The sequence below is a fragment of the Ctenopharyngodon idella genome, chromosome 5 (genome assembly GCF_019924925.1).
Source record: "Ctenopharyngodon idella isolate HZGC_01 chromosome 5, HZGC01, whole genome shotgun sequence".
Taxonomy (NCBI): Eukaryota; Metazoa; Chordata; class Actinopteri; order Cypriniformes; family Xenocyprididae; genus Ctenopharyngodon; species Ctenopharyngodon idella.
Genome location: NC_067224.1, coordinates 36,539,152 through 36,565,279, shown reverse-complemented (window position 1 = coordinate 36,565,279; position 26,128 = coordinate 36,539,152). Strand labels below are relative to the sequence as shown.

The window sequence follows — 26,128 nt, the reverse complement described above, 5'->3', positions numbered from 1 at the left end:
AGAGAGCAGAGAAAAAGGAAGACAGACAGACTGACAGACTGAGCGAGAAAGAGAAAGTGAGTGAGAGAGAAAGAGAGAGAGAGAGAGAGAGAGAGAGAGAGGCCACTGCCTCCTCCTCTCTTTGCCAGGCGAAGCTCACGCCTACATCTCTTCCAATGAGCGCAAAGCCCGGGTCTCTTTAAACCGGGGCCTAGTCCACGCGATTGTCCGCTCGCCCCATTCTGGCTGGAGAAGACACACTACAGCACATCGCTGCGAAATGGACCCTGGCATAGTACTAGGATCTGAAACGGAGGCCACAAACACCGAGTCGCACCTGCAGCATGCAGGTGGATGCCTGAACGCAGCTGTCACTTCAACCCCAAGCAGTCACACTGCATCTGGGCACGCATTGGGCCTGTTGAGTCATGCAAAAAGCACAAATCATCAAGTGCAGCTCAAAACATTGCACCGTTTCTCAATCATACCCATGCACTGGGGAAAACCTCAGGGAGCTAGAGGACTATCAAATATAGTTGACATTTGCTGTAACAAGATACATACAGACAGACAGCTGGCCAAAGGTTATTTAGCTCACCTCTTTAGCCAGGTTTGGGATTACGGACCGGGTTTTTACGTCTTCAAAATATTCCACCTTCCAGGACAATCATGGAAAAAGAAAGAAAAAAGAATAGATTGAGAACAATCACTAACCACCAATGACAATAAAAATACAATATCATAATTATCCAAACCTTCACAACCCATGATAATTAGTAAGAAAAAAACAAGCCTTTTTTATCCTGTCATAAGTCATGAGTCAGAAAGGTTAATTATGACTGGGCTCATTTGCATGCATAAAACAGAACATGTTAAATAAATGAACAAATTCTGTCCTTTTTATTTATACAACCCTGCCAATTATATATAAAACATACCTGTATGACATAAAAAGGCATTTAACTGTGAGCTAGTTGTTTCTGACCCCAGCTTTTCTATAAACCAGTACTGTTCAGACACCCCCCCCCCCCAAACACCCCATCTGCCATTACTGTCCATCATTTTTTCCCTGTGCTAATAAATATTTACCTACTCAGCCTCGCTGCCTTCGCGTGTTGCTCTTCGGTGGCGAGAGGTATCCCCCATCAGAAGACCCGAAGCATTCTCTCGGCGTCCCCCCACCTCTCTCTCGCTCTCTTTCTGTCTGTCTTTCTTTATCTTTCTTTTCTTCTCCCTCTCTCTTCTGGTCTCTGTCCATTCAGGAAGCCATCTTGTGTTCTTAATCCTGTTTTACATTAGCTCTCGTACGCTCTTTCGTTCTCGCCCTCCCTGCCTCTCTCTCTCTCTCTCTCTCTCTCTCTCTCTCACTTCCTTCAATTCATGGCTCGACCGCATATACACAGGAGCATTTTTTTTTTAAAAGGCAGTGTGATCGCTATCACTGCTGCACTATAGCCTCCTCCCTCTCTTTCTCTTTCCTCTACCCCCCTTCCCCCCTCTCCAAACGAAAAAGCTAACAGAATACGTGATGTGAATACTCCCCCCGCCCCCTTTCCGACCTACACACATTCAACAAACGCACGCACGGCGACGTCACGCCACCGATAGCTCACAAAGAGCGGCTGTCGGCCAATCGGAGGCGAGCACGGGCACTGCTGCTAGGGTGAAACAGACAAGAGGAGAGAGACAGAATGAGCGAGAGACATAGAGAGAGAGCGCACGAGGGCGGGATGAGCTGGATAAAGAAAGAGGGCGCGTGCTGTGAACAATGCGTGTGCATGTGCGTCTGTGCGTTTCAGACTGGGGGGAAGGGTTTCTCTCTCGTGCACTGTGGCTGTCAATTATCTAACCCGGCTTGCCTTCCTTAAACAATGGCTCTGGAATGTGGTATCACTGAAGACCATCTGTGTCTCGGCTGCCTGCAACAACTGGACTGGACTGCACGCGTGCATGTGCACACCGTGTCTTTGGTATCACAGGCGAACAATGTCACTGACAGAGAAACACACATATCCAATCCTCTTGATCCAGCCGGTGACACACAATCAGCTGCCAACAGTTGTTTGAAAATACAAAGGAAACGTACAAATTCTTGCTTTCTTCCATTCCACCAAGCAAAAATGTAGCCTATTATGAATACCATATGAGAACGCAACACCATTTTACATTCGTCTGATCTTACATTGCATCGCAAATGCTAGTCAAATCGCAGCTGTTTTAAACGCTCAGGATTGACCGACTGTGCAAAGCATGTGTGCATGCTTAAAATAGCACTATAAATGCATCCATTTCAATCTTTCAAAGTCTATAAACCATACACAGTAGACTACAACCTCTGCTGGCCAGACCTACAAAAGCCTTCTAGATGGAAATGAGCGAGTAGTTAGGTTATTTCGAGTGCAACAAAACTGACGATAAAAAGGTTAGTAGCGTACGTGCTTCCATTCGTGAACAAGAAAACAGCAACTGCGATCAACAAAATCAGAAATGTGAAATTTAAAAACAGATCAAAATTTAATTTGCTTTAATTTTACTTCATAATCCTCAGGATTTGCCTGTATTTTCCTCAAGCAGAGACATGTGGAGGACGAGAGTGGAGGGAAGCGTGAGCTCAGGCTTTCGAAGAAGGAGCGGACGTTTGGTGACGCAGCAGTTGTGATGAGAGTGGATTACGCAGCGTGGGAGTTCCAGTAACACCGTGTTCGTGCATTTGTGTGCATCTGCGTGAAGGCTTGCAGTAACCACGAGGCTAGGGAAGGTTGCGCTGTGGCACCAAATATCTGTTTAACTTTTTTCTTTACACTCCTAGCATCATAAGAAACAATGTGAATGCAATTTTGAGGTTTTGCACAATGGAATCGGCAAAGCGTGTTCTACTGACGGAGAGAGTTGCGGTGCAAACGCATTCGGAATGACTGCCGTCTTCCTGATGTTATCTCATCTGTTTGCTTTGATACTGGCTGAATCACCTGGTTCGTCACGAGAGCCAAAGTGCCTAAGTGGTCATTAATCTCCTTCCTAGCACTCTCACGACAGGCCAGGTGATTCAGGCTGTATCAAAGCAAATCCCCTTTAGGCTGTCTGAAAATTGTCGTAATCCTACCTGTGACCCCCCCCCCCCCCCCCCCGGCAGAAACATCGTTAGGGCGTCATTGTCAATGAATTGCAAAGGTCTGTGTGTGTGTGCGTGCCTGTGTGAGTTTAAATGAGGGGTGAGACATCGTTGTAATAACAGAAGGATTAACAATCCTAATTAACTCCCTCCTCCCACTTTTGTCAAACAATGGCCACCCCAAATTCAACTAATCCACATTGAGTTTCTAAGACCCTGCTCCAATATACAACTTAACCCACACACACACACACACACACACACACACACACTTACATTCACACTCCAACTCTGGCCTGGTACTGCACATTAATTGCAAGTTTTGAACTGCATGTTATATTATCATATCAAAATCTAATCTCATAAAATCTGTCAAGAACTTGTCTAGGTCATATTTCACCCCAAACTACATAAAATATATAGAAATATATAATATGTAAAAATATGATAGATATATATATAGGGAGAATACATTTTGTGCGGCAAAAAACAAAATAACGACTTTATTCAACAATATCTACTGATGGGCGATTTCAAAACACTGCTTTATGAAGCTTCGAAGCTTTACGAATCTTCTGTTTCGAATCAGTGGTTCGGAGCATGTATCAAACTGCCAAAGTCACGCCACCCAGTAGTGAACCATTGAAATTTCGAAACACTTATGACGTAACAAAGCCTCGTTTACTGAAATTACGTGACTTTGGCAGTTTGATACACGCTCCGAACCACTGATTTCGAAACAAAAGATTCATAAAGCTTCCTAAAGCTAGATATTGTTGAATAAAGTCGTTATTTTTGGCGCACAAAAAGTATTCTCATCGCTTTATAACATTAAGGTTAAACCACTGTAGTCACATGAATACGTCTGAATAGTAGTTTTCTGGGCATTGAAAGGCCTCACTGAGCCATCAGATTTTATGAAAAATATCTTAATTTGTGTTCCGAAGATGAACGAAGGTCTTACGGGTGTAGAACGACATGAGGGTGAGTAATTAATGACAGAATTTTCATTTTTTGGGTGAACTAACCCTATAAGTTTGTATTTAATTTACTGACTAAAGATTTTTTAGAAACCTGCAAGTGGTACAACATCTATACAGTGGTATAAACGTTGCATGCAAACTATGTCGTGGGGGCTATCACTTGTCCGTGACAAAAAACTTAGAAACTTAATAATAAAAAAAATCTCCTGCAAACATAACATAGCATTGCTTTTCTGGAAGACAGACACAACCAAATGACACTGAGAAAAAAAAAAAAAAAGTGTTACTACTTTTAATGTGTGTGATGTAATAATACATTATTTTTAAGATTAATACTCCCAAAAGCATCTCAGTTTCAAGCTGTCTTACATGACTGATGCAGCAGCCCTATTGACAATCTCTATATGCTGTAGCACTGACTGATACAGACTGCAGTGAATGGATCAATAAATGGGCTGTGATGGTCATTTATAAAGAGTCCTTTTTGTTTGCATTATTTAACATTGCCACTCATTTTCAAATGCACCTTTTTACATCTAGATTGAATATAATGTAGATTTAGTTCTAAACTGCTTAATGTTGCTCATCTTCCAAACACACAAAGAGCCAACAGCTACAGTAATTATTCTCGTTCAGTGACTGCTTGGGGTTTATTAGCATTATTGAGTGCTGCTACCTGTCATGCACGCTGGGTCTGCATTCATTCTGACTCAGAGCAAAACTCTGATTGGTGGAAAGGGCTATAATGTGATTTGGTTGCCAGGCAATAGTGAAGTCAGCTGGTGGTATAGAGCAGAGGTCAGTTCAATGAAATATGGCCAATTTGGACACTGTAGCACAGCAATGTTGGTTGTTCCAGCTCTCAAAAGATAATATCTATCCAATTCTAATCTCAAATTCAACAAGGCAGGTGCTCAGAATAGGTTTTGTGCACACAAGCAAAGTGAAAATGATTTGTGAATCTGGATTTGGATTAGTTCACATTTATGCTACTGGATTTCTCACATTCAGTGATTTATTAATGAATGTTTTGCTGCACATGTGAGATTTTGGAGCCGGTCTCATGTGCTCAGTGAAGTGATGAGGAAGGAAAGAGGTTGGGAGAGGTGGGGGGGGGGGGATGGGTGACCCTGACAAACACACACACACAGAGACATTTAAATCTAATCCACCTCATCCTTTGTCTGATCTTAGCTAGTAAACAAAACAGCAAACTGGTCTTTCCAAAAATGTCTTTGAGTAGTAAAAAATAAATAAAAATAAAATCTCTGTTATCAGAAACATATCTATTACTATTATTTGTTTTGAGATTGAGATAACTAGATTTTCTGAAGGAAATGCAAGTAGCCTGTACAAAGTTGGCCGCTATAATGTAAGGGTATTCTGGATGGTTGCTATAGCTGGTTTCTTTCTGGCCCAAGTCAAAAGAATCCACCTTAAAGTCTCTGACACTCTGGTTTTTAGATTTGACCCAAATGCCTCCTTCAATATAAATCTGTGTGATTTTTTTTTAAATCGTAAGTCTGATTGGTTAGAAAGTAATAGCCCATTTCTCTGCAACAAGACATAATTTGAGCATAATTACGTCTATAGCAAAAACAATGAGAGACTAGTTACATGCCAACAAACTACTTAGGGCTAAAGATAATAATGAGCTATATATATAGGGTTCACTGATAAAATGCTTTGTGAGTGCAACAATAATAGCGATAAGTATATGTAAGTGTATAAGTTAAACATTCCCATTTTGTAAGAAACTACATCACTTTTCTGCTTCCAGCATGACTTCATACAGTCCTTATACTCGGAAATCAACAGCTCTGTGTCTAACATTATACATTTACAATTGTTCATTTGTTAGACATTTTAATTCAAAGTAAATGAGTGCATTCAGACAGAGTATATCATTTAAAAGTTTTGGGTCAATAAGATTTTTTAAAAAGAAATCAATGCTTTTTGATTCAGCAGGACATATTAAATTTATTAAAAGTGACAGTAATTATATTTATAACGTTACAAAAAGATTTCCATTTCAAATAAATGCTGTTATTTTGAACTTTCTATTCATCAAAGATTTCTGGAAAAAAAAAAAATTAGCTATATATATATCACGGTTCCCACAAAAACATTAGGAAGCACACAAAGGTTTTTTACATTGATAATAATAAGAAATGTTCACCAAATCAACATATCAAAATGATTTCTGAAGGATCATGTGACACTGAAGACTGAAGTAATGATGCTGAAAATTCAACAGGAATAAATTACATTTTAATATATATTAAAATAGTAAAAAAATGTAATTGTAATAATATTTTAAAATATTACAGTTATAACTGTATTTTTAATCAAATAAATGCAGCCATGGTGAGCATAAGAGTTCTTTCAAATACATTTTTAAAAAATCGTACCATCCCCAAACTTCTGGACAGTAGTGTCTATGTAAATACAAACAAAATCAACCGACATGACAAAATTGAGGAATGCACATTCAATTTAAATGCTTGTAGCAAAACGTTGTACTTTGGTGTGAACTGAAGCTAGTCAGTCAGTGGTCAGACATCAGCGTCTACATATCTACCACCCCTGTTCCTCGCTAAAATGTAACCAGAAGCATTCCATGCCATGAATTGTATGGTCAATAATTAGGTTGAGGGAAAATGGTGGGAGAGTGGGCCGGAGTGTAAGAGAGAGGGAGTATTGTTTTTTCCTGTCATCGAATCAAAGAACTAATTCTGTCCATTTCCCAATTCTGTCAAAAGTACACAAAGACATGGATATATTTCTCTCAATTGTCCTCACTGTCCTTTGCGTTTTCAGCCCTTCCTGTTTATCTGCATTTCTCCTTTACCTTTCCACTGTTTCTCTTTTTCTTTTGCTTGGTTCTTTTTCTTCTGCTTGGTTCTCTTTTTTCCTCTCTCCTGCTCTATCCCTCCCCCGCTCTCCTTCCTCTTCTATTGGGCCATAGGTCAGCCCCCACGCCTCCAATGGTCAAAGGTCAAAGAGCAGAGTATATAAAGTAAGCAAAAGGAATTCTCCACACTGAGACTCTAAACCTGCTCAAACGCACATATACACACAACTGGAACCCATGTGAGTGTGCTGACACTCAAAATAAAGAAAAAAGATCCTAAACTCTTTAAGCTGCAGCAGAAAAATAATATATTATTTGGTTTAATAACCAAAAAAGGAAATTGAGAAATAATAATAAAAAAAAAAAAACCATACAAAAAAAAAAGAGAGATATCATTAGTGGTGCTTAATAGGCAACATCTCAATTACTATTGCTCATACTCAGTTTGCAAAATGCCATAAAGTATTAAACTTCTGTGCATAACTCGCACAGTTTATGCTTGACATGAATGATACCTCAAATTGTGTGGCTTGGTGAGGAGAGCTGTGCTATTATTATTTAAGAGACTGAATTACAATATTTTTTGTCCTTGTAAACAATAAAATGGGCATTTAAAACAGTTTAAAAAAAGTTTAACTTTAAGTATAACATACAGGGTTTGGACAATGAAACTGAAACACTGGCCATTATAGTGTTGGAGGTTTCATGCATATATATATATATATATATATATATATATATATATATATATATATATATTCCATTAATGGAATATATATATATTCCATTAGTAAGAGTGAGTGTGTATGTTGAGTGTTGAATTAGCAGAGCAATAGCACAGCTGTACATAAAATATTGCAATCCACACAACATAATGGGAGACATACTTTATCAGAGTTCAAAAGTGGACAAATTGTTGGTGCGCATCTCGCTGGCTTATCTGTGACCAGGACAGCAGGATAAATATCGAGATCTATGGTATCCAGGGGAATGTTGGCATACCAGCACGTAAGACGAACCACATATGACAGTAGTAACTGTCGACAAGAGTAAGCTATCTGAAAGGGATGTCAAGGTACTAACCCAGATTGTATCCAAAAAACATAAAACCACAGCTGCCCAACTGCAGAATTAAATGCGCACCTTGCGCACCTTGACTCTCCAACAAAACTGTTCGTCCACAGAGTCAATATTCATGGCCAGGCTGCTATAGCCAAACCTTCGGTCATTCATGCCAGTACCAAATGTTGGTTTCATTGGTGCCAACAGTGCAAATCTTGGGCTGTGGACAATGTGAAACATGTATTGTTCTCTGATGAGTCCACCTTCACTGTCATTCCCACATCCGTGGGCGTTACCATGTGGAGAAGCCTCAAAGAGGCTTAAAGGCCCCAATATACTTCAAGCGGAATCGAAGAGCGAACTTATATGTCATTTCAAACAAAATCAGGCCAAAACAAAGTTCGTTTTGTATTCGAAATGGCTTACCAAAGCAAATTTTCCAGGAAAAGTTCACTCCAGCTGGTAAACACCTTTGAACTCCCATTGGTCCATTGCGATTACGTAATAGGTAGGTGCGTGCTGAGGCTCCGCCTTCTTTCACAACTCTTCGCTGCTTCAGTCCGTCGAGGTCAGATATCCGCAAGTAAAAACACGAACACACTGGAAAAGTCGCTTTATAGTACAAAATGTTGTACTTCTGGTGAAACAAGACACTGACACTGTTTTTCATGTTAAATACTGTAAAGCTGCGTGCTTTTAAGCAATCTATTGTATAAGTGCTATAAGTAAGTGCTATATAAATAAACGTGACGTGACTTTACTGGAGTGCCGAATTGCAGAGCTTGTGCAAACATATCCATGTTGCTTTGATCAGATGCTTTACCCCTAAACAAATTACGAAAAAGAACTTTGCCTAAATATATTGGAGCCTTAACACTCAGACTGTTGCTGCCCAGAGTGAAGCAGGGAGGTGGATCAGTGATGGTTTGGGCTGCAATATCATGCTTGATAGGCGCATCACTGCAGAGGACTACCGAACCATTCTGGAGGACCATGTGGTTCAAACATTGTACCCTGAAGGGAGTGCGGTGACAGAATAGTTTGATGAACATGAAAGTGAAGTTGAACATCTCCCATGGCCTGCACAGTCATCAGATCTAAATATTTTTGACCCACTTTGGGGTATTTTGGAGGAGCAAGTCAGAAAATGTTTTCCTCCGCCAGCTTCAGATAGAGACCGGCCCACTGTTCTGGAAGAGGAATGGCTCAAAATGCCTCTGGCCACTTTGAAGGACTTGTATCTGTCATTCCCAGGACATACTGATGCTGTATTGGCCTCAAAAGGAGGCCGTACACCATCCTAATAAGTTACTGTGGTCTAAAATCAGGTGTTTCAGTTTAATTGTCCAACCCTTGTACTTAGGCCATATACTTATGTACTTATACGTATATGGCATTAACTTCAAGCAGGGACATGTTCTGGGATATGCTAGAGACTTTATCGAAAGGACACACTACAGCAGCTGCCTCTTTTAAAAAGCAAACAAAAAAACAAAAACAAAGAGAGGCTCATTTTGTTAAGCTGTTGAGAGGGAGCTTTGCTGTGAGCAGCTGAGCAATTCTTCAATGCTTTTCAGTCTTCGTGGGCTGATTTCCATACCTTAGCTAACCTCCCAAAGCTATGTGCAAACACAAACATGCTCCTTAACACACAAACAGCCAGCAGTTACCATACTGGAGTCAAATATCTCAATGTCACTGATGCACAGTGTAACAAAGTATTAGCTCCCATTAAACACATATTATATGATTATATGATTATGGTTATACAAGTAAAGTAATACATTGAAATATAATAAATATCAATTAAAATATCAAATATCATATCAAGTGGAAATTACAGCACTGTGTGTATTGTACTGAAAGGACTACATTAATGTTTGAAATCTACATAAATATTATTTATATAATTAGAGTTTTATATAAAAAAAAAAAAAAAGAAAAAGAAAAAGATGATTCTCATTTGAGACTCTAAGAAACTTGCCATACTGCCAGGCCATTACAATCTAGGCAAGAATGGAGGGATGAGGAGACGTGTCAAGACAGGACAGGAAAGGAATGAGTCTAGGTGGACCAATAACGGGTAATAAACAGGAAGTAATGACTGTAGCCCTGCCTTTGAGTGTTAACTTCTCCAAACAACATTCGCAGATTACATGGATAGATATGTAAAATGTTTGTATGTACAAGGGTGGACTTAGTGATTTGGGGGCAGTAAGCAATTCCAGGTATGGGGCCCCAACACACCATCTATACCCCTGTAACCTTTGTAACACTTATTTTGCTGTCTTTTTCTCAAAATACTTTTTTTTTTTTTTTTTTACATTTGTAAACTATGTCAAATCTTAAAGTAATGTAATCAGTGAATGTTGTATTTTCTCATTGTGAAATAAAACAATTAATAATGAATTCACAAATTTAAAAAAAAAAATGAACTGAGAAGACAAATTCCTCCAATTATTATAGCACCTCCACTCCACTGAACATCTGACCAGTTACCAAAGATAAGGCAACAAAAGCACACTTTGCTATTATTTTTGACAGTACACTAGCCACGATCTGCTAATCTTTTCCAGTGCCGCTTCCACAATGCCTACACTGCACAATGAATCTCTTTTACACCAGGTCCACAATTTCTTTTTATGAGAGGATTCTCGAACGTGCAGAGCTGCGAGTGGACTAACTTAAACACCTCTGAATGGCCATTGCGTTCAAGAGATCAACACATATGTCTGTGATTGGCAACACTGTTCAAAAACACATTGTAAAAAGAAACCTTTGACGTTCTCCAAAACGCAAACACAAATACTCCCTGGAGTGTTTGCCAGATGTGTTTCAGGCATATGCTATTATCAGTGCTGGGTAGATTACTTACAAATTGTAGTTGGTTACTGATTCCAAAAATTACATGACAAAAACTGTAGTTAGTAACGTAATCCATTACATTACACATTTAAGGTAATATAATCCCTGCATTTCATGTCAATACATTTTATTGTGTTTGAAAGACAAAAGCCTTCCAAAGACAGTAATACATGGATAAATGACTCACTGAGTGAGTGATAATCAATAAAAATGTACCTGTAGTCTGATTATGAGTATTTTGAAACGCAATATAATCTAATTACAAGTACTTAATTTTTTGAACCTGATTACGTAATCCAGATTACATGTAATCAGTTACTACCCAGCACTGGCTATTACAGTTTCTCAAGCAGCCCGTAGAACCAGGTCTGACCTTTTCACTTTTTTTCATATTAATGAAGGGGTGTGAATCGATGACCAGCGCGGTTAACTGTGAAATTATCTGTGATTTGAACTGGCCCTCTCCTAACAAGCTCACGGTGCTTTTTTTCTGACAGGTGTTTTGGCCAGAAAGTATGGTTCGTCATTCATAAACACTGCCTGTTTGCTGCAATACGTCTGTTGTTCATGGGCTACAACCACCAGCACATTACCCACATTACCTACAACTCTACCATTGACTTCACTCTGCTGCTAATGTTTTACTCACGCTCGCTCTAGCTCTACTCACTCTGCTTTAACTTTCTCTAACAGTGTCGAACTGCTTGCTCATGTGCAGTAATAAAGGAATGGTCCACTAGTAATCCATGATGGGGGCCCCGCATTCGCAAGATGCAATAATAACGTTAATACTTTAATCGTGATATCTTGAATATACAAAAAATTATTAATGATTAAGAAAATGAATACATTCAGTATTATTTCTATATGCTTCTGGGTAATTGTTGGGGCCCCCTGATTCCCTGGGCCCCTAAGTGGCTGCTTACCTTACTTGGGCTGTGTTTACACCTGGTATTAAGATGTGTTTTGGTCGATCGGCTCACAAGTAGACGAGGCAGACACATACACCCTTTACACCTGGTGTTTTAATCTGTCTCTTTTGTCCACTTTCAACCACTTCTGTCCTGATTTCTTCGAGGGGAGGGTCTATGGGTGAGTAAATGTGGGGGCTTTTTCAGATCTTTTGGTCTAATGGACAAAATAAGCCACCGTAATTTACAAATGAACGTAACTGAAGAAGACGGAAAAACATGCGGAGATCAGCAGCTTTCGTTTCTGCACTGATAGCCACATGACCATGCCGAACGCAGTAAATGTGTGTTAGAAATCAGGAATGATGAGAGAACATTGTGCTTGGTGTGTTTTTCAAACCAAAATTGTGTCTTCAGCCGACAAAGTTTAAATGTTTACGCATTAGGTCAGTAGGCAGACAGCAGGTGGTCTTTTGTGGCTGTTTGAACGCATTCGACTACATGAATATCTACGGTATGAAAGCAATCCGGTCGAATGCGTTTTCAACTACCTCTGGAAGTGGTCGAAAGTGGACAAGCTCAAAACGTTTTAGACCCTGTTTTTACACCTGTATTTAGTGTCATCCACTTGTGAACCGATCGACTAAAACGCATCTTAATACCAGTGATAAACGGGGCCTTATTGGCTAAGTCACAAAAACAGAAGTGCAATATGATCAGATCTTTTACCTCCCATGGGCTCTTCCTCCTCTTCAGCTCATCACACTTTCTCAGTTTGCAGATCTGGTGTCCGATCTTTCTGTTCAGGCAGTTGCTGCAGGTACCACAGTTCTCCTTCTGCATACAAGGCCCACATACACCACATCTTTTCCTTTTCTTTTTCTGGGGTACCACAGACTCCATCAGTTCCTGGCCCTCCATCTGCGGCAAGGAGAACATGCCTGCTTGCTCATGCTCGGACCTGATGTAGTCAGCTGCAGGAGAAACCACCCTTGCGCTCCTGGTCCCAAGGAAAACGTTAGGGTCCTCCTCGTCTACAGAGAATTCATATATGTCCTGGACGGGAGGGCCAGAGCCACCCTTCAGCTTGTGCATACTGACGGTCCCACTCTCCTTAAGGACAAGAGAGTGGTACAAGTGGCCGCTAACGGTTTCAAAATATAAGGTAAAATATAAGGTTCTTTACAACACAGCACAGACCAGTCCATAAAGTGTGTGTGCTGTGTTAGGACCACAAGAAGGAACGTTTGCAAAGGGGTTTAAAGGGTGGTGATGGGCACAAGAGGGACTCCTTACTTTGAGGAGATAGTTCTGGGCATGACGTCATTCACCTGCAGGTGCAGAAATATTAGGAATATGGCCGCAGGTGATGGGGAGCATCTCTCTTTTACACAAACTTGATGTCATTTGGATGTAGACAGAAAGCAGTTCAGCTCATTGCCACTTAAAGCACCCTGGGGACTGTATGGAGAGAGAGAGAGAGAGAAAAGTCTGGATAAGGATATATTTCAGTTTTGGTTAAACAAACTATAGTCAATAAAGCACATTTTTCATCTAAAATTCAGATTTAAAAAATATTGCTTTATTGGCATGACTGTAAATAATACAATATTGCCAAAGCTTGGAATATATACAAAAAATAAAAATAAAGATCAAAATAATAGAAAATATTATAACATAACTTAAACTTAAATCTATCTATCTATCTGTGAATTAAGATAAATGGATATGGGTATGGATATGTATATATCTATGTTGATGTAATATAAAGTTTTTAACAAGCTTCATAATATAGGTCAAAAGACATTGACAGTATCAGCCTGAAATCTCATGATCATTGTTCTGTCTTGTTCAATGATCTGCAAAGGTAAAAACCCGACAAGACAAAGATACTGAATGACGATAGGTACTACGTGTGAAATGTGAGAAAATGCTCGGTTAGAATGGCGAATCCCTGAGACAGCTCTCCATTGCTCTCCACAGCTCTTTGTTTGTCCTCTATGAGTCTCAACACTGGACTTTCGCTCGACGCTCTTTGTTCAGCGCTTGGGGACCGTCAATAAACTCAAATATTTTAACGGTAACTCCGGGTCACGCAGCGCACGTACTGTGCATTGTTGTTAAGGTATTGTATAGTTAAGATACACGTCAGTGAGGACTCGTTAACGGAACGTTATGACTCGTAATGACGCGTTATTTATTTGGTAAAGTATGTGTGGAAGATAACAGGGTTTTAATGAAGAATTCCCTCTGTGCCTGGCTTAATGCTGCTGCAGAGTAATTAATACGCTATAGCTATATAAAAAACTGCAAGTCATCCAATCTTCTTCCACTAAGGCGAGTATGACTTTTTTTTTTTTTTTTTTTTAAATAGCCTAGGCTACTAAGATATAGTCTATAGTCTACATAGACATTATTTGCAGTATATAAGCAATTTATTGTTTTTTTCCCACGTTGTATTCGATGTAGTATATAAAGATTAGACTGTTTTATTTAATACAATATATTACGGCACAAAATAGGCAATGCCTGAGTAAGTAGAATGTAAATGCTCAAGTCAGCAGAATTTTTCGCGCTTTCTTAAACTTTGACACAACATTCTTATTTTTATCTGATACAAATTAAAATAGCTAATTTAGATATATAGCCTATAACGCATCCATAAACATACTGAAAACAGAGACAAACACACACACACACGACCATCCTAAAAACATAACAGAAAATATGTGCGCCAATATTCGTGACTACTATATTATATCTTGTGCAATCTTTTTGTGAATCCAGCAAAAGTACTGAAAAGCGTTACAATCTTCCCTGTCTGGATAGTCAGGTATTTTAACTTGTAGAAAAACTTCATTGGAGATGTTATCCACCCAATTAAAGAAGAGAACCTGCTGATTCAGGTGAAACCAGTTCTGTCTTTTAACGTCCATAACTTAATTACACTTTAGACTTGAAATTATACTTACATGCGAAAACGGTTTTTGTCTTGCAAATCCTTCATGTTTTTTTTACACTTACAACTTATACAGTCACCTCAGGAGGATGGTGGTAACATAGGCTAGTAATTTCACCCCTGTAGGTAGTTTATAAATGGCTAACTAACGGTATTACAACTCAACACGTTACAAAATATTCAAGGGTTAATCTGCTAGCTAGTAGTGACCGATCTTTTGAATGAAACTAAACAAATGACAGTCATATTAGCACATAAGCACAGAGCAAGAACGAAAAACCCGTTATGAACACTATTAGAATGGCGAAATGAAAAGTATATCATGCCATCGACCACTAAGGACCCCGGCCTTATCGTTAAATGGCCCAAATATAAAAACCAGCCAGTCAAGCTTGTCGCACGCGCTCTCTGAGACTTGAGCACGTGGCTCCTCACTCAGCCGGGCGCTTTAACTGGCGGCAAAAATGAAGAGTTCAGGAAAGGTGTAAAGACCGGCGATGATCGCTTAAACTGCGACACATACACGCCTGTATTAGCTTTTCCGATTTATGTTGACAAACAAGTGACAGTTTTCCCTGGAAGAGTGAGAGAAACGACACATCAGCAAGGCCCCCCCTCTGCATAAAGAAAACAACACCCCGGGGTGCGTGTTGTAGCTTTGCCGGGCGCGAATTGTTACAAAGAAACAAAATATAACATTTCTGAGTGAACAGAATGTTACATTTATAACGCATTCAATACACTGTAACAAAGGTAGTTCCAAAGTTTTCTGGTGTTGTTGTTGTTGTTACATTGATAGCTCTCATTATCACCGCCTAATACAACCGAAAAAGTTATCAGTAATCGATGTGTATTGCGCTAATCACCTCATTAGTGATTCAAAAACTTACAGAGGAATACACATCTTTCATTTGTGTAAAATTTACGTTTTCTAAGTTTTTCACCAAAAAAGAAAGTTTCCGAATATAAAGAAATAATATTCAGGAAGAACTTACCACGTTCTCGTGCGTCTCGTCAAATCCCATTTAGATTAAAATGATGATTTACTTAAAAACATTACATGCATATAAAATCCCACATGACTAAAATCATTAAAACGCAGTTAGTTTTTATCTTAAAATGCAGTGCAAATGAGGGGGAAAAGGAAGAGTTCATTTGCTGCACGGGTTAAAAAAAATACTAAACAGTCAGGACATGACATGGCGAATTTCACGATAAGAAAAAAGTTTCTATTTCATTATGGGACAGACCCTTTAACTTTCCTCTAAGTCTCGTTTATGTACTCTAGGGAAGTTTTAGAGTTAAAAGACGATGAGGAGGAGGAAGGAGAGGCGGCGAGAGACTGAAGTAAGTTGTGGAATGGAGTTCAGAGAGTGCCGTGGACCGATGGGGTTAAAATTACGTCATCACGGTGACTACATGTCTAGATTTAAACAGAACTTTAAGGGAAGAAAAATGTTAAAGGTTCTCTTCAAGACTCAATGGTGTATCACGATGCCAAACCATCCTTACCACATGGTGACGTTAATCTCTCCATTTTAACATAATACACATTTTAATCACAATATTTATACAATTTACATGGTTTAAGAGATGCACGCTGCCAAACACACTGTATTTGTATTTTTTTTTATTACATAGCACTGTAAACAGTTGTATTTATCTGAAAAACAGTAAGGAGGAAAGAAAACATCAATAGTAGCTAAAAACAAAATTCACATCTGTCCTACTCTGTATATTTCATTCAGTATTCATAAGCAAACCAACCATAAATCATCATCATAAAATCTCTAGAACTGCACTTTAATTGACTGGACGGATGCAAGTACTATGCTTTGAGTCCATTTTTTAATGCATGTCGCATTCTGGGTAAGACAAATGACACAATCAAGCATCACATATAGCATTATTATGGTCAGTTATGCTTTAAATAGGTTGGTTATTGTCAGATATTCAATAAATAGTTTAAGAAACAGTTTTCAAAAACATTCAAACAATAGAGATTTACTACTACAGTAAACAAATAAAGAAAAGCTCCAGTGTTAAACCATCTGAAATATGGTTTACTTTGGACACAATCATTGGGGACGGAAGCCAAAATCAGTCTGTAACGGTAATATAAGATCATTGTTCTGCAATGCAGAAATGAGTCACCTATTGCCTCGCTTCTCAAGAGGCACAGATCAATACATGACCGTGCAGTTCAATCTCATGAAGAAATGAGACTCAGGATGGAAATACAGTACAAAGGAAAGAGTTTTAAAAAACGACAATAAGAAATAAACCAAGAAAGGGTATGAACACAGGAGATAGATTGAGGTTTGAGAGCAAATGTAACCAGAAGAAGCTGCAAATAAAATAGACAAAAAAAAAATTAAATAAGAAAATGAGGCTCAGAAATGTAGTTACTGTCCCTTTAACCTGGGTGGACCTGTAATAGCACATTTGATAGTGTTAATAACAACATTGCCTCTTTGGGAGTCACATGCTCCCATTAATGGCTGACAGTCTTATCATACATTTTCCTGAAAAAATCCTGAAATGCATTCCAAAGGACATGTATCTACTCAAAACTGTTCTCTTTTCTTTGTCTCCATTTTGCCATAAACCCATTGTATTAATTACGGAATGGAAGCAGAAAGAGGTCGCCTAGGTTCGGACTTGGAATTTGCCAGCCTTGGTCATGTATTTGATGCCTTTGAAAGGTTTGTACTTCTCACCGTACATGTCCAACCTATTTACCTTCAGACCTGTTGGGTGAGAAAGCAGAAAGCAAACATGTCAGTTGCGAAGAATGTATGTATATGGCATGTTAGAGTCTTTGGGGAAAGGCTGGGACTGCTAAAAGAACTGAATCAATGATCAGTCAAGATGCGCTTGAAAAGCTCCGTCTTACAGTGCCATGTTACAGGGGCAGCTGTTCGAACCATCTGTTTCAGAATCAAAACAGCTCCACCTTCTGGCCAGATAATGCAACTGTCATAAATGTTCTCAATTACTCATTCATATGCAGAATTGGTCTTTATTACATCCCCTGTGGGAGATTAAAGAAACAATTTTCTGACCTTGAAAATTTCTCTGTGCACATTTATTGTACAGAACAAAATCTCCAAGGTACTTGAAACAAATTTGATATTTTAAATGGACTAATTATATATTTTTCAATACAATACATTTTATATCCCAGGAGGCAAATTTTACTGTGCATAATAAAGTAATACAATAAAGATCCACAATTAAATTTGAACTAAAAGCCTTACCATATTTTTTATATACATACTGTTTGAATACAATTAGTAGGGCTGAAATGTGTATATATAACAAATATAATTTGTTACTTTTCTATGAAGAATCTTGCTGTTGTGTTGGGTCAACACTTGATGTGCTATGTAAAATCTGAAGCTAAATCAGTTAAGAAACCACTGATCTACAGTACCTGAAATGGCCAGCTGCTGAATCTTGAACTGGATGTTGATTGTTGGGTTTTCATCAGGTTTGGAGGCTCCAGCCTGGAGACTCACAGATCCTTTTAAACTGGGCAGTTTCTGGGGGTTTATCTTACCCACATCCCATGACAAAAGCTTCAAATAACAACAATTAACATTAATATGCAGCTTCTGCCAGTTAAAATTCACATTAAACTAAATAAAAAGACTCGTATAATGCACATACTGACATTACATTACATTACATTATATGTGGTGCAACTAGAAAGTAGAAAAGATGAGCCCATACCTGGTAAATTATTACAACTTGCTATTAAAATGTATGCATTTAAAGGATAAGTTCACTTTAAAATGAAAATTACCCCATGATTTACACGATGTATATGGCAGTACGTCATGGCGTAGCGCAAGTTACGCTTTAGATGTAAGTAGAATCTGTATGGCAGTTTGGCCAGAAGCTAGTTATTTTACTTTATAACATGTTAAATATAGATATTTTTCTTACACAAAACGCACTGCTTCACTTCAGACGACCTTTATTACCCCCCCCGGAGCCGTGTGGAGTATGTTTATGACGGATGAATGCACTTATTTGAGAGTGTCAAACTCGTGACCCCTGTTCACTGCCATTATAAAGCTTGATAGCATCAGCGTGTTTATTAATATAACTCTGATTATAAACGCCTGAAAGAAGAAAGTCATATACACCTAGGATGGCTTGAATGTGAGTAAATCATGGGGTAATTTTCATTTTAAAGTGAACTAATCCTTTAATTGTTGTCACCATCAGTTGATCAGCCTTTGCACATGAAAATTAAACTGCACACTTGACAACACTGACTCAGGTTTGTTCTCAGTTAACTCAAAATGAAAATCAGAACCTAAAGAGCAATGAACACAGAAAACAATAAATGCTCGTTTACCTTGGTGACAGGGTCAAAAGTGTAAGTTCCCTGTGAGGGGTTGAGGTTGGCGTTGAGGACACCACGGGGCAGCTGACTGCTCACCAGCACTGATTCCACCACCTTACCCATAGTCTGCTTTGGGCCGAGGGTGAGCTCAAAACGACCTTGAGAACTGCCCTCTCTGAAGCTGATGTTATGCTTTACGTACACTGGGATGGCCACCAGGCTGAAGAATATAGCAATGAAGTATTCAAATTAAACTGCAAAATAACAGCTTATAGCTTTGTCATCACAGAAAAAAAGTTACATTTTAAAATATAGTATAATTGACATCCGTTATTTTAAGCTGTAATAATATTTCACAATATTTTTGATCAAATAAATGCAGCATTTTCAAAAACATAAAACAAAAAAATCTTACTGACCACAAACTTATGGAACAGTAGTGTATATAATGTACTACAAACCTATAATTGGAAAGCTACCAACAACAGAATAAAGTGACTAATGTACTAATGAGATTTTCCCACTGCTCTGCACAAAAGGGGCTTTCGCAAAGGATGGTCATAAAAACTTAGTTTTAAGGAACTAGCCACAAGGGCAGTCCCCCGAGAACTAAATGTTCCCCTAGTGCCATTTTCCTTGTTGCATTTGCACCGCCAGTATTAACTCTGAAGTGACAAGCCAACCGACAGTGACATTTAAGAGTGGCATTCAACAACGTCAACAACTGGAGGATGGAGGGCGCCAATATCAGAGCTGTGTTTTTGTTGTGTCGTGGGTTTTGTGATATCAGAGATGGAATGTAGACTTTATAGATAAGTTATGCAACTGAAAGAGCAAAAAGGAGGGCTAAGAGATGAAATCTCCTACAACTTGCTGTGCCATATTTCATCGAGGCTGAGAAAAGAACAGGACGCCGCAGACAAAGGTGACAGGTAAATGCTATATCTCACTGTTTTCCATATCTATACAGTTAGTATGTGGAATAAGTATATGTAAACTGTGTGTTTCGACAGCTTTTTAAACATGGCAGGTGCCGGTGTTTCGTATAGCATGTGTTTGGCCAATCAATGTACACTTAATAGGAACTAGCTTGGTTAGACCTTACTCTGAAGTAGGAGCTAAGTAGGAGTCCCCCCAAAGCGTTCCTATAACTAAAATCATTCCCAGTTCCTGAGGTGCGAACACCTCAAAAAGTGGGTACTTCCGTCAATAGTTATAGGAACTATGAAAACGTTCCTCTGGTGCAAAAGCCCCTAAAGTGAATATCTAAAAGGGACTATATTTGTAATTTCCCCACTATGAGTTAATAATGGGTTAATAATAATGCATTAATAAAAATAAGCTAATAATATGTTGGGATGTTCTCACTTCTGAGAGCTGACGTGGTAGGACAGGAGGCGGAAGTTGCCATCTGGTGGGATGAAGGAAAGAATTCGCTCGGCTTCCCAACGCTTGAACCGCACACAGGGGTGGAAGCTGACATCATCCAGGAGTCGAGGGTTCTACAGAATGAAAGATGCCAAGTGCAAAAGAATGAAATGGAAAGAAAAGGAATGAGGTATATGGGTTAGAGTTAGTATATAGTATTATAAAATATATTGCAGATTTGAACTTCAAAGTACATTTGGTAATTTGTCCCTCATTAAATAAAATAAATGCAAATTCTGTTAAATGAATACATGTAAAAATGTAAAATTAAAAATGTTCTAGAATTGAAACGCAATTTGGAAAGTTGAAGATGTCAGCCCAAGATGACTTATTGGCCAGTGCAACACAAGCAAAGCATTATGGAGTGCACCTTTAAAGATATCGAAGTATTGAAGTATCTTATGGTAGCCACCATTTTAGCTAATTAGCTTTCATATATTTTCACTTTTCATTTTAATTTCATTATGTGCTTTTCTCATTTTTTTTAGTTTTGTTTTGCTTTTGTAAATATTTCTGTTTGGCTTTAATCTATTTTTATTTCAGTTTAGTTTTAGTAATTTTAGTACTTCAAACTGAAACTTACTTTATTTCAGTTAGTTGCCAGGACAACATTTCTAATTTTCATTTAAGTTTTTATTAAAGATTATTTTTCCCCCCCGTCTCATATTAATATTTTATTTTATTCCAGCATTATTTCAATTAATAAAAACAATTTTTTATAGTTTTAATGCTTGTGATGCATCCAGGCTGATAAGTGTCAGTTAAAGTCAAGTCAAATTAAGTCCTAGGTCCATCCTAGGTGTATATGACTTTCTTCTTTCAGCCGAACACAATCGGAGTTATATTAAATAATATCCTGGATCTTCCCAGCTTTGTAATGGCACTGAATAGTGCCTGAGCTTTTGAAGCTCCAAAAAGCACATCCATAAATTTGAATTATAATTGAATAAATTTAAAGACAAAGACACAGTTGGTTCAGTAAAACATTGTTTAATAAAAAAAAATTAAAAAAGGTTTTTTTTTCTCACCCTGCTGTACCGAACCCGTACCGAAGAACCGTGACTTCAAAACCGAGGTACGTACCGAACCAAACGCCGGTCACGAATTAGAAGTGTAAAAAGAGAACTTTTAAAGAAAAATGTTGGAGGATTTCGATATAAGAGAAGAGGAGCTATGTCCCGACCCACCCTTCCACCGAAACTCGACTTTCTCATGAACACGCATATGCCTGTGATTATAGTTTATAGTTTAAAATATGGATATTTTTCTCACGAAAACCTATTGCTTCACTTCAGAAGTCATTTATTAACCAACTGGAGTCATATGGATTACTTTTATGATGGATGGATGCACTTTTTGGAGCTTCAAAAACTCCAAAAAGTAAATTATGGGATAATTTTCATTTTTGGGTGAACTATTCCTTTAAAAAAACTCCAAGACACTGGGGTTGTTCAGGACTTCAGCAAACTTATTTTGAAAAGATGTCTAGATTTACCATAAATGACAAGGTGAGATCAGGCATTCCTGTAAGTTTCACACAGGCGTCTATCACCCCCTGGATCTCTGCTGTGATAGTGGAACCTTTGGGGAAAATGTATTTATTCATAAATGATTTATGAATTCATAGGTTAGTGATCAGACAGCAATGTCATCTCCATTTTATGGTTGTATCTTCTGTAAGTTATCAGATTCTGCCAAATAAGAAGATCTACCTGATTTGTCAATGATAGCATCGATTTCTTCCACCACGTCAAAATAAGCTTCGTTGTTGGTATATTTGACACCTGTGCGCCGCCATGGTACCACTGACAGCTGACCTGTAGGAAGCTGCTCGCCAACATTAGTACTTCCTATGCACAGATAACAAACAGAAAAATGTATTTGTATGGATTCACAAGCTGAGAGACATTTAACACACCACAAAATAAAACAGAATACCTGTGATGGTGTTCACCACTGTGCGCAGGATGGTTGGAGGTTTAATGAGCTCTTTTAGGATGTTTGATTCGGTGGCCAGAGGGAAGCCATTATCCAACATCTCCTCCAGCAGTTCATACACCACAACAACATTGTCTTTAATAGCTGCCTCTGTACACACCCCAAAATAGTCCTAAAGGGAAAAATATAACACGTTAATTGAATGCTCTCAGAAGTAATGGTTTGAAATGGTAGCACTTTAAAGTAATGCTTTATTTTAAACTCAGTACTATGTTAATGTATTTTATAAAACAGATCAGTAGTCCATGTAATCCATTTATATTCTTTGAAGTACTGTTTGACTACCATGCACATACTATGGTTTTACAAAATGTACTGTGTAAATACCAAGGTCTATGAATATAGTAGTCATTCAGTATATTTTATATACTAATGTAACATGTTATCACCATCTGATGATACCATCACTGTACCATGGGAGCACCACAGTATTTTTTTTTTTTTTTTTTACTAATTCACATTATGTGGCTAATATCATGTTATCAAAGTACGATTTTATTCTTTATTATTATTATTTATATATATATATATATATATATATATATATATATATATATATATATATATATATTTATTATAGTTTTATTCAGCAAAGATGCCTTAAAAGACATTTATATTGATAAAAAAAAACTGTTTCAAATAAACGCTGTTATTCAGAACTTTCTATTCATCAAAGAATCCTGAAAAAAGTATCAGGGTTCCCACAAAAAAGCAGCAACTGTTTTTAACATTGATAATAATAATAATAGTTTCTTGAGCAGCAAATCAGCATATTAGAATGATTTTCGAAGGATCATGTGACACTGAAGACTGGAGTAATGATGCTGAAAATGCAGCTTTGATCACAGGAATAAATTACATTTTAAAACATATTCAAATAGAATATTTAAATTATAATAATATTTCACAACAGTACTGTTTTTACTCTATTTTTGATCAAATAAATGCAGCCTTGGTGAGTATAACAGCATAACATTAATATGAACTTACCAACCCCAAACTTTTGAACAAGTGTTACATGGTATTCTTTAAAGTAACTTGGAGCATATTATAAATACCATAGCACACAAATATGGTAGTCATTCAGTACAATGATCAAAGTACTATGGTATACAAGTTCCGTACCATGGTTCTGCCACAGCACTGCTTTGTTTTGTCTATGAAGCTTTAAGAACATTCCTGTTTACATTTTTATTTGAATTATTTTTAACAACAGCAGCTGCTAATACTTTGGTATGAACAAGTGCCATGATATACACTACTGTGCAAAAGTCTTTGGCACGTCAGTATTTTCACCCCCCAAAAATGGTTTTAAGTCAGTTATTTATGTCTTTTGCTGTAGTGTGTCAGTAGGAAATATCAGTTTACATTTCCAAACATTCATTTTGTCATTAATTGTGACAATCCAGTGAGATTTTTGAATGCACAAGCAGCAGTCTGACAACAGCCGGTGCTCCACACGGAGATCTGATCTCACCATCATTGAATTTGTCTGTGATTACATGAAGAAACTGAGACTAAATCCAGAAGAACTGTGGCAACGTCTCCAAGACGTTTGAAGAAACCGACTTGCAAAGCTACAGTACTGTGAGAAGTTTTAGGCACTCGTGTAAAAATGCTGTAAAGTGAGGATGCTCTCAAAAATACTGTCATAAATGGATTTTAATTATCAAATAACTTCTATTAACTAAATCAAATCAATATTTGGTGTGACCACCCTTTGCGTTTAAAACATCTTATGTCCAGGTATTCTTGCGCATCATTTTTCAGGTAGATTTGCAGGAAGGTTTCTTCAAGCATCTTGGAGACAAGGCCACAGTTCTTCTGGATTTAGTTTGTCTCAGTTTTATCTGTTTCTTCATGTAATCACAGATGGATTCGATCATGGTGAGATCAGATCTCCGTGTGGAGCACCAGCTGTTGTCAGACTCCTCGTGTATTCAAAAATCTCACTGGATTATTACAATTAATGGCAAAATGAATGTTTGGAAATGTGAACTGATATTTCCTACTGACACACTACAACAAAAGATATAAACAACTGGCATAAAACCTTTTTTGTGGGGTGAAAATACTGACGTGCCTAAGACTTATGCACAGTACTGTATATCAAAGTACTGTGGTACTGTACTGGCATGTGATACTGACCTAATAACTGTCCTATGGTAGCACCACGGTATTTTTTGAGAAGCTTGTACCATGTTTACGTTTTGAACATGGTACTATGGCAATAACATTATATTTTAGACATTTAATATTCAATTACCTTGGAGTACACTCAGAAAAAGAGCTGAAAAGTACTTACCTTTTGTGTACTATGGTATATATATCAAAGCACAATGATATTACAATCTGATACTATCATTAAGAATAATTTATCAAAAGAATACAAACCTGAAATGTGTCCACCACACGATGGAGGAACTCGATGACAAACAGAGGCGGCACCTCGCTCTGTATAACCGCCACGAAGTAGATACGATGACGGAGCACGTTAATGAGGTAGTGATGCGGGGTCGGGATCACCGGAGGCACGTTCTCCGGTTCCGTGGCTCGTTCCAGGGCCTCGAAAAAGTAATCGCAAACGGATCGGCTGACCACACTCTTCCAGTGCTTCTCCAGAAAGATGTCCCCCGATGCGTTAACCAGGAAAAGACTGTGGATCATCGTGACAGCTGGAAAGACAAAACAAGGGGTACAAATGTTAAACGCAAAATTGCAAAATATTTCTATGACAAGCATGATGATTAATGCAGATCTGAAGCCTACATGGTCTTGAGTCGTTCAGGCAATAACAGAACTGTAACCTGCCAGCATCTTCATGGGTAACTGATAGGCCTCTGAGCTCATTTGTTATTCTACATCCCTATCTGGTTACCGAATAGAAGAATAGATTTTTTTTTTCTTAAAAAAAAGCAGCCAGCTCGGATGAAGAGACAGGAACGAGTTGGTTTGGTTGTTAACAGGATCACATCATCACCCCCCTATCTATGCGTTGATATTTTCTATATTCTCCTCCCCTCTCTCGCATCACAGGACTGTCTTGTGACAAGCTGCGGATTAAAAAAGGCTCATTCATTCCACATTTTCACCAGCCGTTTCTTTTTCTTTGGGTGTAGATGCTCAAATTGTACATATGAAATAATACTCACGATTTCTAGATTTTATTTCTGCCACTTCCCAGGATTTTTTAATAAAGCACAACCAGAAATGTCGCTTCCTTCTCCGTTATTTTGAGACAAGAAAACATGATTGTCATTTGCTCTGACCAATGGTGTGCTACGTATAGCACGTGTGCCCGCCCACTCTAGTTACAATTGGTCAGAGCCATCTCTCGTATTGCGGAAGCTAGTGGACAAAAGTTCATTGGACAATGGCCAATAAACGTCACCGCACAGCGTTGTTTTATTGGCTCAATGTATCGCGCGCCCTGTAATATTTTAAGACATCATTTTATAAGATATTTTGCTTTCTTTGCACATACACAAAAATCATTCAAAAATGGTTTTGTCTCCATATGGATGCCTGTTAATCCTGTCACCATCCATGCGTTTCTAACTTCTATATTAGCAAATATGCACTTTAAAAAAAAGTTATTTCCTTATTATTTGGAAACAAAG

The 26,128-nt window shown here is 38.1% G+C and overlaps 3 protein-coding genes across 4 annotated transcripts in view; 1 reads left to right on the top strand and 2 right to left on the bottom strand.

Annotated features, from left to right (window-relative positions):
- tet3 (tet methylcytosine dioxygenase 3) overlaps nucleotides 1-13,327 on the bottom strand; it is a 43,743-nt gene extending 30,416 nt beyond the window's left edge. Inside the window, exons 1-2 of the mRNA XM_051894125.1 lie at nucleotides 12,496-13,327; nucleotides 578-634 (exon numbers count right to left, since the gene is read on the bottom strand). Of these exons, the coding sequence (XP_051750085.1) occupies nucleotides 578-634; nucleotides 12,496-12,861 (423 nt within the window). The 5' untranslated portion in view covers nucleotides 12,862-13,327. The remainder of the gene's footprint in view (nucleotides 1-577; nucleotides 635-12,495) is intronic.
- Nucleotides 1-26,128, top strand: part of hk2 (hexokinase 2) — a 229,748-nt gene that overhangs the window by 183,666 nt on the left and 19,954 nt on the right. The gene's annotated exons all lie outside the window — the stretch shown is intronic.
- Nucleotides 16,339-25,795, bottom strand: ap3m2 (adaptor related protein complex 3 subunit mu 2). Of its 2 annotated transcripts, none has more exons than XM_051894186.1 (9): nucleotides 25,661-25,795; nucleotides 24,903-25,183; nucleotides 22,449-22,620; nucleotides 22,223-22,360; nucleotides 22,006-22,091; nucleotides 20,451-20,584; nucleotides 19,095-19,302; nucleotides 18,162-18,306; nucleotides 16,339-17,475 (listed from the first exon to the last, which is right to left on the bottom strand). In XM_051894186.1, the coding sequence occupies exons 2-9, from the start codon at nucleotides 25,173-25,175 to the stop codon at nucleotides 17,375-17,377; spliced, it is 1,257 nt and encodes a 418-aa protein (XP_051750146.1). In that variant the 5' UTR covers nucleotides 25,176-25,183; nucleotides 25,661-25,795; the 3' UTR covers nucleotides 16,339-17,374. The 2 variants fall into 2 exon arrangements, with proteins under 2 accessions (XP_051750146.1, XP_051750147.1); XM_051894187.1 differs by lacking the exon at nucleotides 25,661-25,795 and adding an exon at nucleotides 25,278-25,512.

What these genes read in the sequence shown, in the direction of transcription:
- ap3m2 (XM_051894186.1), bottom strand. Translation starts at nt 25,175, where the DNA reads ATGATCCACAGTCTTTTCCTGGTTAACGCATCGGGGGACATCTTTCTG. An exon ending in ATCTCACCTTGTCATTTATG is followed by an intron (nt 20,585 to 22,005) that starts GTAAATCTAGAC and finishes TTCATTCTGTAG; the next exon opens with AACCCTCGACTCCTGGATGA. An exon ending in TACCACGTCAGCTCTCAGAA is followed by an intron (nt 19,303 to 20,450) that starts GTGAGAACATCC and finishes TATATTCTTCAG; the next exon opens with CCTGGTGGCCATCCCAGTGT.